This window comes from Lontra canadensis, unplaced genomic scaffold, assembly GCF_010015895.1.
Source record: "Lontra canadensis isolate GAN:19392208 unplaced genomic scaffold, GSC_riverotter_1.0 scaffold49, whole genome shotgun sequence".
NCBI lineage: Eukaryota > Metazoa > Chordata > Mammalia > Carnivora > Mustelidae > Lontra > Lontra canadensis.
Genome location: NW_022631043.1, coordinates 3,354,557 through 3,374,150, shown reverse-complemented (window position 1 = coordinate 3,374,150; position 19,594 = coordinate 3,354,557). Strand labels below are relative to the sequence as shown.

At 51.7% G+C, this 19,594-nt stretch overlaps 1 protein-coding gene across 2 annotated transcripts in view; it reads right to left on the bottom strand.

Moving 5' to 3' along the window:
• Window positions 1-19,594, bottom strand: part of FAM135B (family with sequence similarity 135 member B) — a 269,959-nt gene that overhangs the window by 26,343 nt on the left and 224,022 nt on the right. For both annotated transcript variants that reach the window (XM_032873483.1, XM_032873484.1), the window contains exons 8-11: window positions 13,270-13,423; window positions 12,385-12,434; window positions 4,106-4,261; window positions 3,278-3,351 (exon numbers count right to left, since the gene is read on the bottom strand). In XM_032873483.1, coding sequence (XP_032729374.1) covers window positions 3,278-3,351; window positions 4,106-4,261; window positions 12,385-12,434; window positions 13,270-13,423 — 434 coding nt within the window. The remainder of the gene's footprint in view (window positions 1-3,277; window positions 3,352-4,105; window positions 4,262-12,384; window positions 12,435-13,269; window positions 13,424-19,594) is intronic.

Sequence of the window (19,594 nt, the reverse complement as noted above, 5' to 3'; positions counted from 1 at the left end):
ATACTGCGATCCACGGCAAGAAACAGCCTCCATGCTACACGGCCACCCAGTACCACCGCATGCTCCCAGAAACACACACCGAAGCAAGAGTTTCCGAAACACGTCCTACTGGTACTCCCTATCCCATCTTGTCCCAACCTATCCTATTTCATGTAGAAGTGCTGTCTCAAACCCACGACATGGATGTCACCGTGTACTAAATGACTGTGCCCCACTGTTCGAGAAATATAATCTGCTTTGAGCTTGAAGGAGATGGGACTTGAACTTGATGGTCTTGATAGATGAATGTCACTGGAACCACCTTGTACGTCCACTTGTCCATCCTGATTTGGGGGGATGGTTCTGTCCCCTACACACACCTTCCCTCTCCAGCTCCGACCCCCAGGTGGGTACACCCATGCCAGTGCACACTTGCTAGCTGGCCTCACACCGGCTCGCTGCCTCAATCTAGATGAAACCCCATTCATAGCATTTTGTCCCTTCCCTCCTGTAACTTTCTCAATCTGACATAAAATGCCCCTTTCAGTTCTATGCCTCTTACTCTTAATGACCTAAGTAAAAGTTTACTTCCTCCTGAATAATATTGCTTCTAACCTTGTGTATGCCTGACCTTACAGGTTAATATCCACTGGTGGGCACTACTCAGTTTTTCTACAGCTACTCTATGAGACAGGTGTTCTGGTCTCCTGCAAATTTGCAGGGCTCAGTTCGTACCTGCTTCAGACCTCTGGCCCCATGTCATCTTCTCAGGGACCCTCCTGTGACAGCTCAAAGGAAATGCATTCTCCATTCTTACCACACTGACATATTTCTCATTGCTACTTACTGTGTGTGCGTATCATAGTTATTTATTTATGTGCCTTCTGCTCTTAAAATATAAGCCCCAAGAGATATCGGATTTGTCTGTCTTGGTCACTGCTGGTTACCTAATGCCTGGAAGAGTGTCGGGCCCATAGTCAGCACTGAGTGGACATCTGTTGAAGGAAGGACTCTCCTTGTTACGTCTAAGCAGCCACCGAAGGAGGAGCAGGAACTGGTCTTATGTCATAAACCTTGTAAGTTCCAGGACCGAGATTTCAAACCATGTATGTAAGTTTGAGATCAGGTCTTTCCACCATACTATTTGTTGGCTTTTTAAAAAGGCTTTAATCATAACCGTCATGGTACAAAGTCTGAATTCTGTGTCCTGGTCCATAAGGTCCCACAGCTGGTCCCTACCCACCTCCCTGGTCCTGCCTCCCTCCCCTCTCCTTCCTGCTCACTCCATCCTATAGCTACACTTGTCTTCCTGCTGTTCCCCAAACACTCCCTATTCCTGTAGAGCAGCCTCGACACCAGCTTTTCTCTGACTGGTCTTCTTTCCTATCAAGGTCTGGCTGATATAACCCTAGTCTCTACTCAAATGTCCCATCCTCAGAGAGACTCTCTCCCAGCACTTTGGCTGAAACAGTCCTTATCCCACACCCAGTGTCATGGGAGGTGCTCCCATCAGCTTGCAAGAGCCAACTGCGCACATCTCTTTCCAGCCCCGTGTGCAGAGATGGCATCTTGGCAGCATGACAGTGACCACTGTGGGAGCATTCACGCAGCGGAAATAAGCAAACGCTACAGACCCAAGATGTTTGTTTCTCTGAGAGCTCGTCCTTCAACATTCATGAGGACACTGGTCATATCCTTTCCCGTCATGTTCTGTGTCCTCACTTTGATTTGCTTTTCTTTACTTGTCGCTACCCGAGATAATTCGATTTACATCTTGCCTGTTTCTGCCCTAGAATGAGAGACCCGCAAGGACAGTGTCTTTAATGTGTTCCCCGTGGTGTCACAGTGTTTACATGCACAATCAACAGTTGTGTAACGTATAAGTCATCACCTAACATTTCTGAGCAGAGTCTGTGGCTTGAACAGTGTGTTCCATGGGCATGGATGTTCTCATTTGGCCCTTACAGCTCTTACTCTGCCCATTTTAGGGAAATTAAGACTAGAGGAGGAGAAGGAAAAAAACAGAAAAAAACAAAAAACATCAACAGAACAGCACTTTCTCAAGGACCTGCTGTAGCCCAACGGAGAAGTAGGATTTTGAACCCAAGTCGGCCAAGTAACATATCCTCTGAACTTGAGTGGTCAGCATCTCAACAAAAACCTTCTGGAAGAGGATCTGCCTCTGTGTCTGTCCCCTCCATGTGTGCCCACGCTCCTGGGGAACACAGCACACCCGGCAATCGAGGGTTCACCTACTGTGGAAACCCAGGAAGCAGTTTCCTGCAAGCATCCTGACTTAGAGCATGTTGCTCAGTGGCCCTCACAGTTCTGCTCACACTTGTCACACTAACCCTTTTGATTTTAGTTGCTGGGTGGAATGAATGAAGACGAAGGACTACCTGGTTCCAGACAAGCTATTTTCACCATAGATGTGTTTTTCTTGGAGCCTTCCCACCCTTCAATGTCAGATTCCATGAAGCCAACTGTAATTGTCTCCTAGTTTTCCAACCAGATGAAGTGTGGAGAGAAGGAAAAGGAGGTTGTAAAGCAGAGGGTGAAAAGGTCTTCTGGTCCGTCTTATGTGACAGATGACCCTGAAATGCTTCTCCTACAGGAATTACCAGGCGGTCTCAAACATCACTCCATCCACATTTATTCTTTGAGGTGAACATACAGTTCAGAAACAAAAAGAACCCCTTGAACTCGGGTAGCCAAGGCCAGACCATCTTGGAGGGACCCATCTGTTCCCGCCCACGGGGGAGATCTACAAGAGAATGACCTCAATTTTTGTTAACCCTCTGACTTTTTTAGCATGTTTTCATTGTTTCTGAAATTTTGGAGGAAGGTGGACTAAGAAATTCATCAGTCCTCCTAATTAGGTAGTTCCGTCTTCATTCTTATGCTAAATGTGTTTCGAAGATATTGCAAAGTCTCCAGCGAATTCTGTGTTTTTTTTCTGACATAGCTTGTGGCCACACCACCTGCTTCTAATTCATTTCACAAAGAAGACTCAGCACAGACGTCTTCAGGGACCTAGCAAGTCTTGATTCTGTCTACTGAACCATAATAACATTCAACAAAAGAAAACTTTGGCTATTGACCTTCTCTGCCACCTGCCAGCTCCCGCCTCTGCAATTCGTCTGACTCCCGCCTGCAGAGAGAATGCAGCTAGAATGTGCGGAAGTGGAAAGACTTCTCTCCTTCGCAGTCAGAGACGGCGGGAAGAGGGGCCTTTGAAAGAGAATGTCTTGGGTGGCCACTTTGACAGCGTGACGTGGGCATGCCATCGGCTACTTACAGATTCTCCTGAAAGGTCAGGACGGCCAGCTTTTGGTGCTCCATATAAAAGAAGGCCTCAGAAAACCTTCGGACCTGAGGAATAAGATCACGTGAACAGTTTAATTCACGGGGTGGCTATTTTCCACCCAAAGGGAAATAGACAAAGGATTTTCCAAAGGGAAATTGACAAAGGACAGCTGAGCCCAGCACCCAGAGAGTCTGAAACAAGTCTTTCCACAGGTGTCCTCTCTTGGCCCAAAGCTGGCTTACGGACACAGTTTAATGCATATTTACGAACCCATTCTTCCAGAGTTTTCTATAATTTGTTTAGGTGGGTCTTACTTCTTCTACTAGAAGAAGACACTTGAAAACCATGACCGTAAGGAAATGCAGAGGAAACGGGATTTGCAAAGCCAGCCGCGTAAGCACAGCCACCACGTCCTGGGCAGACCCGGACATCTGGTCTTGCTGCTGCAAGTGGGGAGACCGACATCTATGAAGCATCAGTACCATCCAATGCTCCTAACCCGTGGCAAAGAAATACACCAAGAACAACATCTTGCATTTGAAAACGCTTCTCCAAAAACACGTCCAGAGTACTTGCAGCATCCCTCATGCTGCCATCCAGTAGCCAAGGCCGGTATTTTATGAATGGCGGAGGTCAAGGTTTCAGAGGCTGAGCCAGCTCATAATGTCTCACCACGAGCTCCCGGTGGAGCCAGGACCGATGCTCATGGCTACAGAAGTTAACCCCAATTCCCGGTCTGCCCCCCAAACTAATTGTTGCAAAGCTCCGTCAAGGGGCCACTGGCACACGACTAGAGGATTTACACCACTTGACCCTTACCCTCAAGGTGTGATGTTGCTGGGTGAGATAAGAGGTCACCTGGGAGTGTAGGGTCACCGTGTCGAGGAACTGGGTCCACAGAGCCATCAGGTGGGAAGTGAGCCAGGCGAGATCCTTACTAATCTGCTCAGCTATCTTCTCGGGATTGTTCAACATCTGGAGAGGCAAAATGGCGGTAGTGAAGAACCTCGTCCCACTGAGGCTACTGCAGGCTTCCTCCTGAAGCCTTTGCCAACTTCCCTGCTGTCAGTGAGTCTCTCCTTCCTCCGGACTCTGCGTCACATTACACTCTGGGCTCAGTCCTCTACAATCAAGACGGTAACTACGTCTTCGGGGCTATTATATGGCAGGTAGAACGCTAAGCATTGTGTGTGTAAACCCCCCCCCCCATTTCATGCCCACCACTACCCTTTAGTAGAGTTACTGGACATTATTTCACAGAAAAAACAAAATGAGAATCAGAGGGATTCAGCAGCCCTGCCAAGGCCACACAGAGCTGGGTTCAGGTGTCCCGCTGTCTAACCAAAGACCCACAGCTCCACACTGCCTTTCCATTGTAGGTGTTGAAAATCCTTCCTGTGGGATGCTAATGTGTTTATAACCCGAGCATCTAACTAGTTAGGTGATTTGCAGGAGGGAAGTGGGAGGGTGGTGCTCAATAGTGTTCCCACCATCTTCCCACCATCACTCCAAATAGCTTCAGGGGGAATCTTGGGTTGCCTGAACTACAACTTGGAAGATGCCAGCCTAGAGACGGCCTAGAGCCTCTGGGGGGAAGCTTTGGATAGCTTCAGTTTAGAACTGGGAGGCTATCTGCTGGGGATGGGGCTGACTTTGCTTTTGGAGGGGAGATCAAGTCTCAGAGGAGTGTCAGGGAGCCAGGTGTCAAAGCCAGACACTGAGTGGTAAGCCCACCATTTAGTAACAAGCCCTTCCATGTCCCAGGCACAGGTTTTGAATAAACGGGGACACAAAGATGAGTAAAGGAGGGTCTCTGCTGGCAGGGAGCCTCCATGGGCAGAGGCAATAGGAAGGTGAGTTAACAGTGGGGAGTAGTGGGGGTTTCTCTGTCATGGAAGACATATAGGGGGCAGAAAACACCAGCCATTTCAAGGCCATCTCTGCTCTCCTTCCCTGCTCCGTATCTCAGTTTCTTCATCAGTAAAACAGGTATGCGAAGCAAATGGCCACTTATTGGATGTAATAACAGGAAAAGTAAGTTTGAAGTCTTGCTTACAAAAGTAGAATTCCTTTTGCTATTCTCAGACTAAAGGCTGATGCTAGAGGAAGGCAGGTGGGCTAGAGTGAGGCATCGATCTAAGAGGAAGAAAAAGAGGGAAGGACGAACGTGGCACCCGGTAAGATTCTTTAGTTCTTAGGGACTGGTATTTAATGATTAAGGACTGGCTGCCAGGTATAGGGCATCCACCAAGCGGGGCATCTCCGAGCTCCTTCTTCCAAGAGGAAAGGTCAGTCTTTGATGATACACCAGCTCCAAAGTGGGAGAACGGTCCTGCTTCCTTCTGATGGAAGGCTCACTTCCTGCACCAGCTCCGTTGGGAGGCAGAGGTCAAACTGGGACTACCCAGTCTTGGTTCAGCCTTACAGTCTGTGGCCAAAGGTGTTCAGAGGCAGAAAACTGAGCAATGTGCTGGAGAGAGTGGGGGACATGGTCAGCCCCTGGAAAACCTCTAGGCTAGAATGCGAGGTTTCTGGGTGGACCAGAACTGGCCCCTCTTTACCAGGTACCCTCGCTAATGAGCACCAAACACCTGTGTCTGTGCTTGGCTCCATTTCACCCCTGAGGCCGTGGCCTGCCTTACCTTTGGCACGCCCTGCCCCAGACACACAACTTGCTCACTGTGGCCTGGATGCACCCAGCTCCTTCCAAGTATCAGGCTCCGACCAGACTGCACAGCCTCCTTGGAAGTCCTTCTCCTTTCATCTTCCAGCCTCCCTTCTCCTTCTTTTCACCACCCTGGGCATGTCTGCTCCCCACCAGGGGATGGTTTAAGGAGCCAGTGTAGTCCCCATGGTCTCTGAAGATTCTTTAGAAATGTCTACTTTGCTCCAAGCTTAAGTCTAACCTCCCCGTCCTTGAAGTCGATTTAACCCTGCACACACCACTCCCAATGCACCACTGGCCAGACACCGTTCCTACAACCCTCCCCTGCCTGCATTCTGAGCTTCTCCATTTTCCCAGTAACCACACGATGGTGGACGAGTTGTAGGGATTGGGTAACTCTTTATTGAGAAATCTGGTGACTCTGCATCAAAGAGAGACACCCCAGGCCTCAGTAACTGACGTCCCTCGCTGGGCTGCTCGCTCCGGCCCCCACAGCTCCTCCAGCATCACCGCAGTGGAACCAGCAAGCACAGCGTGAATTCTGAGCTCAGCCGCCCCAGTGAAAGGGGAAAAAACAAAGCTGCTCATTGAATGTGTCTTTGGGAGAATGATGTTTTCCCCTCGTTGATTACAGAAATGGCTCCAGATAAGGTTAAAGAAGCTTCTAATTAGGCCACGAGAGGACTCCTCGCCTCTCACAGATGCCTGGGCGTCTTTGTAACTGTAGATGATGGGCATGGAAGGGCTTCTCACACAGCACCAAGGAGAAGCCCTTCACACAAACGAGGACACAACTGGACCCGATGCCCTTTCAAGTGAAGCTGTCTGAGGAGTGCTCAGCCACGGAGCTCGGCCACCCCTGCCATGCTTCTCATCCACCTCTAACCATGCTCCCTGGTTCACTCCTTCCCTGCCACCTGGCACACTCTGTCCCCTTCTAGGTTAGCCTCCCGGAGAGCTGGGCACCTCTCCCCTTGCAACCCCCGCTCGAGCCCTGACTCTACTGGCAGCTTCTGAGCAAGCCTCTTCCTCCTGGGGCCCCTAGTCCCGGGAACCATGTCTCCGTTGTATTCCCAGCAGTGAGCAGAGCTGCCGACATACAGTAGGTGTTTAATAAGTGTTTATAGGATTCACTTGGAACAAAGATACATGCAAATTGCTCCATGACTACAAAACTCCATGTTTTCAACTTCTTTTAAATCATGCAAACACTTCCACGCAGACCCCCACTCAGCTAGCCCCCCATCATCTATCCCCTTTGATAGAAGTTTCCCTACCTGGTGTGGCCGGCCACTAGGTGGCGATGTCCTCCCTCCAACAGTTTGGTGGGTTTTGCGTGCCCTTTGGGGGTGCTGGGGAGGGGGCTCTTTTCCTTTCACTATGAGCGTTAGGGCAGCTCTTTAGCAAACAATAGAGTGGGCAGAAGCTCAGCCCCACTCCCAGGTTCCCTCCCCATCACCCATCAGTATCCCTGCATCAGTGGGCTAATTTGATTGCACTGTACAAAATTAGGCCTGTAGCTACACAATCACTCAAAACCAGGGCAGTATCCCAGTAGCTTGGGGGACGGCGCCAGAGTAGGAAGGCAACCGTTCATTGGCTTTTCACGAGCTATCTCAGACAGATTCATTACCGGCCTGAGTTCTCACTGGAGCCCCTATAGGGACCAGATCATCAAAAGAGCAGTAGCCCCCAAGCCCAGCCCTTAGTGGTTCAGAGGCTTTAAGAAAGCCACCCTTCAGAGTCCACTGTGGTAAAATGAATGGGGACACATCTGTGTGTCCCTTGTATTCTCAGGGCTGCTGGGAGGCCTGAAGGAGGGAGCCAGAATCCAGCAGGTGGAAGCCAGCATTGTCATTATTTTGGCTATAAATGGAATTAGCCATCCTTTCCTGACTCAAGACACACACTCCTCCTTCACACAACTCCCAGCAAGCTTGTCACTGTCCCACCTAGATCCCTGTCACCTGGGGGTGAGTCCAAGCTGTGCACCATGCAGGGCACGCAGGTCCCCCCTCAGAGTCCCAGTGTCCCCCTGCCTCCCCAAGAGCCCTGCTCACTGGTGCACACGCACGCCTCGCCACTGGGGCTCTCCCAGCCTTGTCTCCACCATTGCCTCCACTGCCTCTTACTGGAGGCCATGAGACTTTCTCTCCCAAGCAGCCTCCTCTCTGGGGTCCACTAGCATCTGCCCCGCAGAGCGAGCCAGTGACACATCCTCCTGGGTCCCCATAGCCATGCACATGTCTGTGTCCGCATCTGCAGCCCCCTCCCCCGGCCAGCGAGGCGCACTGGGACAGTGAGACTGTGTACATGTGGGAGCTCATTTCCCCCTCAGACTGGCCCTCCGCACGTGGGAAACCAGCCACCCAGAGGGGACATGACCAGTCCAATGTGGGCAGCCAGCGCATATCCTCAGGATTGCTCTGTGGGGCCCACATGGACTCTGGCCACTTCTCCTCCTTGGGGCGCAATGGGGCAGCAATGCACAGGGCCTGGTCAGATCAGCGAATGAGCATGCCGACTCCCACCCCTTCTGCACATGAATCAACAGCCTTGGGGTGACGACAGCTGCTGCGGGGTCACTGGCTTCCTCACCTTTGGTGGCATATAGCCTTCTGTGACTCATTAGTGCGTTCATCCGCTCCCGGAAGGAACACTTCTAGGTAATGGAAGCTGGAGAGTGAAAGAGACCCCCTCGGCTGTGTGCCCCCAAGGGAAGGGGTCTCTGCAGAGGCCTAACCCAGGGCCCAGTGAGGCGTGGGGACTCACAAAATGTTTGCGGGAATGAATCAACTCTCTACGGTAGTTCCCACCGAAACACTGACCCTATGTGGTCATGAAGACATGAGCAACGCGGCCTTTTAACCACATTCCCCGTGGGGCGAGTGTGGCACCAGGAACCCTTCATGTCCAGGGAAGGGACAAGCCAGAGGGCAGTGAGAATTGTACCAAGTGCGACAGTTAGCGTTTTCTCCGTTCACTGCTCTGCCCGGCTGCATGCGGAGGCTTCGTGATGCTGCTTCCCCGGAGGGCATCCCGGTGGGGCGGGTGGGCTCCGGCTTCATGGCCACCAGGGCCTGGCCCTGTTCCGATACCCTTTGCGAGGTGAGCCCTGACTCTTCCTGGCCTGAAGACAACGGGATCCCTCCCTCCATAGAACCGCCCTATCCATTCCATGGGGAAACGCACGCCATGCCCATAAAACCAGCAGCTGGTCAGTAGCCAGAGAAAAAGAGCTTAATAAAAACCAAGCCATTTTATCCCCATTTTACAGATATGGACATCAAGGTCTGCAAAGCTTAAGCAACTTGTGCAAAGTCACATGGTGAGTAGGTAAGGAATTCAAGCCCCATCTCCCTGGCTCTCACATGACCACTTTTGCAACATGTCAGGACGCCCCATCCCTTGCACAGTCCCCCAACCCAGTCACCACTGAGGGGGGTCTAAGAAGCAGGAAGCAGCCCCTGGCATGCCCTAAGGAGTACAGCACAGCGGGAAACTGAAGCAGTGGCCTGGGCACTGTGCAGTCTGGGGGTGTGTGCCCTGCTTCCCTCCACCACTCCCTGGGTGCCCCAGCCAAGCGCTTCCATAAAGGCGAAATCTCCATGGATATGGGGAGGCCAGAGGAGAGACAACAGGACAAGCATTTAACCTGTGCCTGGCCCAGAGCATGCATTGGGTCAGTGCTGGTTGTCCTTGGTCCTGGAGGTTGGGAGGCTCCGGTGAGAGCACTGCGGGCCAGGCTGTCTTCCTGGGTTTCAGAGAGAAGGTTCTGGGAACCTGAGTGAGAGAGGCCCAGCAACCAGGAGAGAACCCACAGGCCACCCCATGTCTGCCTGCTCCTCACGCTGGGAGCGCCAGGTGAGACAGGGGGTGGGGTGAGTAACAGCCACTAACAGTGTTTTTTCTTCCAACTGCAAAAACTCAATTGCCGATGGCTTATGGAGGCAACAGCTTCTCCTTGGGACGCTGAGCTGCAACCAGGCTGGGAGTGACTGGGCCTAAGCCAGGCCAGCCCCGGAGGGTAAGGCCAGCTGTGCACCACAGACCTGTGAGCCATGAGCCATGAGCTCAACAGGGTCCTCTCGTGTGCGCTCTCCTGGTCTCCTCACAACAGCCACGACACACATATGAGAACTCCGAGGCCACCGAGATCCTAAATCGCACATCTGGGATCCCGCAGCTGATGTGCAGAAGGGGGAGAGGCTGGACTTGAACCGGCAAAGCCTCTGGGCTTTTCCAAGGGAACGCGGCCCTGGGTGCCCTGTGGGGAAGAAGGGGGAGCTGCGGCTCCTGGAGTATCCGGCCCTGTGGTCACCTAAGCCGGACGCAGTGCACGGCCTCCACGGCCTGCGGGTTTAGAGAGCGGATGCTCCACGCACTGGCATCCAAGTCCTTGGCCGCCCGTATGTTCCCCTTCCACACTCTGTAGATGGCTTCTTGTGCCCCTCACATGTCCCCACCTTTATCAGGAGCACTGCCTGTCATGTGACTCCTTGAGGACCCCACCCTTTCTTCAGGGCTCACTTCAGAGGGCCCCTCCGCCCTAGACCCTCCCCGACCCGGGCACGGGGCTCCTGCTCTGCCCCTGCCTTCCCACTGGGCCGCCGTCTGTCCACGGCAACACGGAGTTTCCCTGACTATAGCTCTAATGCAGGGGTTCTCAGCCCTGGCTGCACAGTATACTGGTCTGGGGAGCTTCTTTCTACATTTTTTTCTTCCAGTTTGACTGAGATATAACATTAGTCATATATCATTATGTTCCTTTAAGGGGCACAACATCATGACCTGATAAATGCATCTATTGCGAAATGATCACCACAGTAGGGTTCACTAACATACCCACCATGTCCCAGACTTAAAATGTTTTCCTGTGATGAGAACTTTTAAGATCTATACTCTTAGTCACTTTTAATCACACAGCACGGTATTGCTAACTTTAGTCCCCACACTGCGTGTCCTGCTCCCAGAACTCTTTCCTCTTCTAGCTGGAAGCTCGTACCTTTTGACCACCTTCACCCACTTCCCCACCCTCTGGCGAGCACTGATCTGTCCTCTGCTCCTATGAGTTATGTTTTTGTCTTCTATTCCACATGTAAGGGAGATCACGTGTTACCTGTCTTTGTCTGACTTTACTACACTTAGCACGATGCCTTCAGGATCCATCCGTGTTGTTGCAAACGGCTGGATTTCCTTCTTCTTATGGCCGAGCAGTAGTCCACTGTACAGATACGCCACATTTTCTTTATCCATTATCCTGGGCATTTATCCATGCCCAGGTCGTTCCCGTGCCTTGGCTATCGTGAATGACACAGCAGCGAACACGGGGATGAAGACATCTCTTCAAGATAGTGATCTCCTTTCCTCAGATACGTACTCAAGTAGCGAAACTGCTGGACCATCGGGTGGTTGTATTTTTAAATGTCGGAAGAGCCTCCATACCATCTCCCACAGTGGTGGCTCCAGTTTCCACTCCCGGCAAGGGTGCGTGAGCATTCCCTTTCCCCCACATCCTCACCAGCACTGGATGTCTCTCGTTTTTTTGGCAACAGCCACTCTAACAGGTGCGAGCTGGTATCTCGCTGTGGTTTCAATCCAGCTGGGCAGATTCACGGAGTACAAATGCCTGCGCTCCATTCCCCAATACGCGGTCTCACCTGGTGTAGATGGGACCCAGGCTGAAGTACATTTGGGGCACTTAGAAGTCCCAAATGTGTTGCCACTGTGCAGCAAGGGTGGAAAACCCTGGTGTGAGACGACGATGTCACTTCGCAATGAGTGTCAGCAGCTGGCACTGACGAGCAGTGTCACCAAGCCTGACTGTCACACTGATTTCCATCTTCATTTGCCTCTCGCTATATAAAGGAGGGTGTGCACAACCTACCCAGACCATCCACGCAGAGGGATGGGAGAATGCTTCAGAGACTGCAAATAAGAGCAGCGTGCACTTGCCAAGTATCTATTTAAGCACGTATTCTTCATGGAGGCGCCATGAATTTCTAGCAGACGCACGCTACGGTATCTTTCATCGGCGTCATCGCACTGCTAATCTCCTGCCATGGCCGAGGCCGTCCAGGCACAGGTGCAAGGTCTCCATCGCCCTCCAGGGGACGCACAGGGCTGGTAGTCAATACATTTTGTTAAACGGATGAGTAATAGATAAATGCAGTGTCAGCTCCAGGGACAGAAACCTGTGAACCTGTTTGTTTTTTCCAGAACATCTAGCCGAGAGCTAGACATACAAGAAGGGTCTAGTGGATACTTAATAACAAAGAATAACACAGAGCGGCAGAGATCTCTTCAGTTTCAGGTCTGGCGTGAGCTGACACGCCCTATGCTTCCATCTCTGCTTCCTACATCAAGCTGGGACCTACACTGGTCCTGCATCACACCCACCCTGTCCTCCCACAGGGTGAATTTTTTAAATTACCTGTAGCTCTGAGCACAGCTGAGAGAGCGTTTCCTCCACAGCAAGGGACTCTAGGAAGAAAAAAAGAAGCACGATAAAATGGGCACCTGCTGAAATGCTGCGGTTGCTAACTGCACTAAAGAAGCATACGTTCAAGCTGGCCTTAAAGTCACAGAAAGAAACACAGCTCCCGAGGACTCGCCTCCTTTCTAGTCTCACTTCCTAAAGGGGTCATATTTACAAGAAGGGTAAGCCTGATCTGGGGCCATGTGGCCCCACACTAGATAATGGTCAGTATCATCTCGTGGATGCTTTTCTGAGGAACAGAAGGCCCCCACGTTCACACAGCACTTTGTGTGGCTCAAACGGGAACCACATTCTTTTGGGTTTTTGCAGGTATGTGCACGCACAGATGATGGCTGCTAAAAGGTTCCTACAATCATGCAGATTAAATATATATATATGCATATACATACACATATATATAATATGTATAAAAGACATATACAAGCATGTATTTGTGAATGTATGAAGAGTATACATAGAACCTATGTGTATTCTTTAGGGTTTTCCACTCTTGTCAGTTGCAATCTTATAACTGTTTTCCCTTCCCAAGCAACTTGTCGTTGTGCACAACAGTGGCAGACGTGCAGCAGGTGTTCAGTAAATGCCTGCTGGGGGAATGAACGCATGAGTGCACGGGCCTCAGGGTGCTCCTGCCTTTTCCTCCCATACGCACACGCGCCCCAAACTCCCTCCTGCGAGAACGAGGTAACACACAGAAAACATACCTGGGATGGCATCCATCCCTGGGATGCTGACAGAATCACAGGCTTTCTCAAATCTGGCCCCAAAGTGGGCAGGTGGGCCGCCAGCTTGAGGCGTCCCCTGGGCGCAGCCCCTTACCTAGCTCCATGTGCGGCAGCTCCGGGATGTCCCGCATGATGGCCAGGAAGTAGGCGCGGAGTCCCCCGTAGGCGCGCAGGAGCAGGCAGCACAGCTCCCGATGCCACCGGTGTGCGTGCTGCATGCAGTTCTCGGACGGCACGTAGAAGCTCCCCTGTGGGTGGGACGGACACCGATGCGAGGGCCGCCCCATGGGCATCCCTGAGAACAGCAGTCGGGGGTTCGCAATCCCAGGGGAGAGAGAACTCGAGTCCCTCCCCCACCTCTCCATGTGGGGAAAATCCTGCCATCGGCCGAGCCTCTGTCTTATGTGTTTATGTTAAAATAATAACAAGAGCAATATTCAGAGTAATAATACCAATGAGGAGGAGGAGGATGGCACCGACCTGGAAGGTCTGGGACAGCCTCAGGGTACCCGCTCACAAGCTCTCATTCCCTGGCCGCAGAAGATGGAGACGGGCATGAGGGTCTCCTCTCGCAGGGACAGGAGGACTTTGTAGAGACCCTCACGGTGGGTAGGTGAGCGGCAGGTAACGCCAAGAGGTAGGAGGACGTACAGCTGTAAAAGGTGAGGTTAGCTACTCGATGACCACAGCGCATGTGGCGAGAGACTGAACGCGAGGGTACGGCGTCAGGTGCATCTGCTTGCAGATGTTGGACCCAAATGTGGTTTGTGCGATGAAGGAAAGGTGGCCAAGTCCACAGTGCACCTGGAGACCCAGACCCGGCAGAGGAGAAGATATGACGTCTTGGGGTGAATTTCAGAACAGATTGGTTTTGGGAGCAGAGAAAGGAAGCCCTCAGGGAGGGGCCTAGGCAGCAGAGGAAGAGGGTGCTGGTCCTGGGCTGGAGAATTCCAAGGATGTGGACCCTGCCTGTCCATCTACAGCTCATGCAGCCATGAGGGGAGGAAGCCAATGGCTCTTCATGATCCCCTGAAGCTCTGCCTTTCCTGCCACAGGAAACTCCACATGGGGAGCTGGTACAATTCCCCCCACCACGTTCTCCTGGGCTGGTGATGTGGCAGGCTCCTGCCCCATTTGGTCTCCTTGTTTGCTGCCATCAGAGAGGACTGAGTTGGTCCACAGGGGCAGGACAGGTCTATTAGAGGTCAATGGCCATCTATATGTCATCTGAAGTCCCCATGGTGCCACAAGTGTGGACGGTCATGGGTGTGTTGTACTTGTGCTAATCGTGGCGTCATGATGGGTGGGTCATGCAGGGGGCTACACATCAGGAAAGCGTGATGCGGGGGTCACCTAGGTCTGAGATGGTCCTAAGTCAGGTCCCTAAGAAGAAGACACTGTCATGCTGCACAGCAGAGACCTCGGTCCATCCCACGAGGAGCTCAGGAGCTGCAGGGACCGGTGGCTTGGAGGAGGGGCCGGGTTTCTGCATCCATGCACTAACCATTACTGAGTGTGGGTTACCCTGGGAGGAGGTGTGACCTCGGCATGTGAGGGAATGAATGTCTCAGGTCTGAGAAGGGAAGGGGCATTCACCACCGCAGCCCCTGAGAGACCCTCAGTGGACCCTCCGCTCCCCGGGGACTCCCCTGAAACCTGCATTTCTCATCCTTCCTAGTATGTTAGGAACAGAAGTCAGTGCAGTTGTAGAAGCATGAGCAGAGCTGTGCACGGCAGGGTGTGTGTATGGGACTCCCCAGACCTACGTCACTGTTCACGAAGCGTCTACGTACTCCGGTTACCTTGACCTCGTCTGGTGTTCAACAAACAGCATTCAGAGCAGAGGCTCTCCTTCTGACTTTCAAAATGAGAATATGCATATGGCAAAAAGCTCAATATTACCAAAGGAAACACAACATAAAGTGCCTCATTCCCCGAGTCCATTAATTTCTTGTGGATCCTTCAAGAATACTCCCATAGGTGTATGGGCATCGATGTCTTACGTGCACTTAATATACGAATGTGTGTCCTGGAAACACACACAGAGACACTCTCACGAGTTGGAAAATGTTCTGGATGGCTCTGTTTCTTGCTTTTGTCCCTAATCATGCCCCAAAAGCTCTTTCTGATTAGATCAAATAGTAAGTGGTAAGAACTCCAATTTCTGTTTCATAGATCAAAAGACTGTGGGTCAAAGATCAAATGACTTGTGTACAAGGCCACCCTGCTTTGCCTGCAAAAGAAGTGATTCCCCGGTTCAGGTGCTAAACGGGGCCAGTCCCTTCGCAGCGTGTACAGGAGCCCTGGAGACCAGGCCTGATGGAGGACAGATGTGCCACCAGGCCTGCCTGCTTTGACTGAGGCATAAATTTAAGTCCTGCAGGGCCTCTAGTAGCTGTAAGTAGGCAGAAATGAAAGCAGACGGGATTAACAAAGGCATCAGATCGAGGAGCTGGGAGCTGCCAACCTGATTGGTTCAAGCGGCCCTGAGCCTCCTGCTTCCTGGTCCTGCCACCTGCTCACAACGGAATTTTCTTGTCACCAATGCCTCCGATGCAAAAGGCTTCGGGACCCAGTGAAAGCAAGGGATCTTGGAAGTCTGATATTAACTCTGACTTTTAAAACTAGATGTGACAAGACTGGGTGTCATATTGACTGACAAATGACTGAACATTATATCTGAAACTGATGTTGTACTACAAGTCTGGCCAACTGAATCTAAATAAAACAATGAAAAATAAAACTAGATACCAACATCATATGGATTTTTCTCAAGAGACACATAAGGTAATCTTTGGGGAATTTCCATAGCATTGGTTCAATGTGGTTATTGAGGTAATACGAAGTCAAGACGGTAACCTCAGGAGAAATCCTGAAAGACACGTATGGCTTGTGATTATTATCAACAAAACAAAGCTTGTTTCGGGTAAGAGTCGACAGCACAACTTTCTGAAAGTGAGCGAGCTGCTGCAGAAAGTGTGCAAGACCTCCGGGGGCTTGCGCAGGCAGCGTGGGCCAGCAGGGAACAGCCCACACACTCCCACGGGCCTTGCTCGGGGCGGCCGGAAAAGCACAATCTCCCCACACCACGAAAGGAGCGTCGAGCACCGCCCTCCCCTCGCCTCCCCCCTCAATGACACGCAGGCCTCACACCAGACCTGCAGAACACCAGGCTGAGCTTGAACTCACGATGGGAAGCTCCAGGCCAGAGCCCAGCCCAGAAACAGCAGGCACGCAGCGGGGGTAAGGAGGGCACGGTCATGACACGGCTTCTTACGGCGGCTCTTGAGGATCAAGCAGGGCCGTTCTGGTAGAACGCAGACTTGGGCGACGTCCCAGGGTAATGTCAGTGGGTGGAACAAGATGCCCCCACTGATGGCCTCCAGGAACGTGTCTACAGGTTACACGGCTTGAACGTCAACAACGATCCACTTAGAAACCTACGCAAAATGGGTTTTAACTCAACGGAAGCTCTCTGGGAGCTCTGCTGGGACATGGTTTGATTAGAACAGAGAATCTGGAGGCCAGGAGGCCTGCGCTGTGCTCATGGGTGAACCACTCATGAACGGTGTGACCGGGCTGGCCCCCAGTCCTTTGAAGTGTCCGTTTCCGATGGGAAGTGGGGAGAGCAGTACAGCCAAAGTGCTCCTGAGAGTGCCTGGGTCACACTCAGTACTTAACCGGTGTTCGGAAGGTTTGCTTCACTACACAACAGAGAACTCAGGCTTGCCATCAACGCTGACCTTCCTCTAGAAGAAGGTCCCATCAGGTCGCATTACATCTCCAGATCTAATTCCTGCCCGGGGCTCTCAATCTCTGTTCCAGGGTGCTGGGCAGCTTACCTGTCGTCAGAGGCAGCTTACAAGGAGCTAATTGCTATCGTCCTGACCCAATCCTTCTCTTCCTCTGGTCATCCTTAGTGGCCCCATTTGCCCCAACATGTACGACAGCTGTGACATTCTCCCAGACTCCAAATTTCTTTCTCACCTCAGAATCCGTAAGGAAGTCTTAAAGGCTCTGCCTCTACCGTGTCTTGCTTCTGCCTTCATTTGAGTCTTTACTGTTCACTTTAATGATTCAAGCATCCCACTGCGCTGGGCTGACCTTCCTTCCAAAACCCCAGCATGTGCAAGTTACTTTATGGCATTGCCCGTTCTCTGCAAGACAGAGCTTGAGCTCCTTGTCATCGCCCTCGAAGCCGGGAGTCCCCCCCCACATGTCCAGCTCCTCGGCCGCATCTTGCCCCCAACAGAGCTCTAGTTGCTTTTCTCCTTTTAAGGGTCTGTCCCCCGGCGGCCTGAAACTTGCCACCAAGATTCGGGTCAAACGTCCTCTCCTCTGTGAAGCTTCTCCTTCCTCTCTCCCTCCTCCCAGGTCCTGCACACAACTCCTAGGACCACCACGATGTCTGCAACCTCCCTCAACACCCTGAAGGCAGAAGCAGTTCGTCATTTGTATTTGGACCTGAAACAGCACATAGGATTTTGATGATGAAAGAAAGAATAAATGAACAAAGGAGCTGCTGCCTCCTCCGGCGGGGGGCGGGGACGGGGCGGGGCGGGGACTGGTGTCTGAAGAACACAAGAGACACGGACCTGGATGGAAAGTCCAGGTCACCGTCACTGCCTCCTTCCTAGAACTGTGGGTTTTCCCACAATTTTGGATTTGCTACATTGCCACAAAAATCATGTTCTGGAGCTTTGTGTCCTTTATATAAACACACTTATTTATGCTTTATATGAGATACGTACACAATCTGATATTTATCTGGCCCGTGGTAAGCACTGGTAACTTTTCATTTAATACAAACATGCCCATGGAAGTTAAGACACATTTCAGTACCAAACTATCAGTACATCTTCCGTGTTACGATTGTGGGAGAACACATAAATGGAATTGGGTTTTAATATTCTGTATATTTATTTGAAATAGGAATGTGAGCTCTATCAGACCTCACCATCTAGAATTCTATTAATAGTAGCCACTAGTCAGTAGATGTCTGCTGTGTGCCTGGTATTATGTTTTGGTCCCTGGATCCCTCCTCTTGATAATTCAGGGGTTTTTTTTTTTCCATTATTATCATATTTTTAATCAATGAGGAAACAACTAGAACATTAATAAGCAGCTGAGGCTTATTACTTGACCTTGTGCACGCCAGGCATTGTCGAAGTCCTCTACATGTATTAATCATTGCATTCTTATGCCAACCCTACAAAACAAGTACATTTATGTCCTCCCTGCCCCCGTTTTGTAGCCTGGGAGACTGCGCCCCAGAGCGGTAACTCGTCTGTAGGTCTGAGGGCACGGGTTGGGTCAACAGTTCAGACCCAGACCGGGCAGGAAGCCTCACAGCCCCGAGCTTACACAGGGAACTGGGCTGGAGGAGGTTTATGTAGTATGAGCCTGTGTTTCCATGTCCAGTTTGCAGAAGGGTGAAGCCTCTAATCCCTGTTAGGGCCCGGATTTTCAAAGGAACCCCAGTCTATACATCGATTCTCTATACAAAGAGAATCGAAACCCCTTTGATCTAGCATTTGCTTTGCAACCCACTAGCTGGGATCCCGGAAAATAGTTTCATCTTTCCATTCTTTCCTCTGGTCGGGCCCAGCCCGCTGCCCTCCTGGGGAGCAGTGCCTGATTCTCTGCCCCCACACACAGGCTGCGGCGATTAGCTGCGGGTTAAACACCAAACACCTTTTCCCCCCAACAGCTGAAATATAGAGATCACAGATGATTTCACATCAATGTGACTTGATCTAAGCTGCCCTGACTGTCCTCTTCCCAGCAGCCCACATGGTTCCTGGAGCAAGAGAGAGGGGAGCAGGTAGGACCTGGGGGTGGGCGAGGGAGTGGACAGGCCCTGGTCTCAGTTACATTCCTGTCCAGGCACGTCTCCATTCTGTATCACGTGCCTGCTGCCTCCCTCCCCTGCATGTCCCCCCAGCACTAAAGGGTCACACAAGTGACCGCCAAGTGACCAGTCAGCTCTGTGTGGCTCTGGCCATGAAAGAAGTGAATGTGGCTTGGTGTTTCTCTCCCTCCATATGATCGCTGTCCCTGCAGCTCCCCTCCTGGGAAACGGGGACAGGAGAGAATTCGCATACTCCCAGCTACCTTCGCATAGGGGACAACATGTCCATGCAGCTGATTAAAACAACAGCTGGAAGAGAGGCAGTGCCCCGTTGTGACACTGAGGAGTTGCCAGAGCTCTCTAAAGGGCCGTTGCGGGAAGCAGTCACAGAGGGTCCCAGCGAGGGGGTCTAGAGGCACGTGTGGGTGTGGAACCCTGCTTCTCCACTCTGGCTGTGTTTTCCATGTGCACAGGTGCCCATCGGCATGACGTCTGGCTCCTCTCTGCCCATTTGTCAGACACACGGTGAGTCGGGGATAAAAACCTGGGTTCTTCCTTGTCTTTCTTC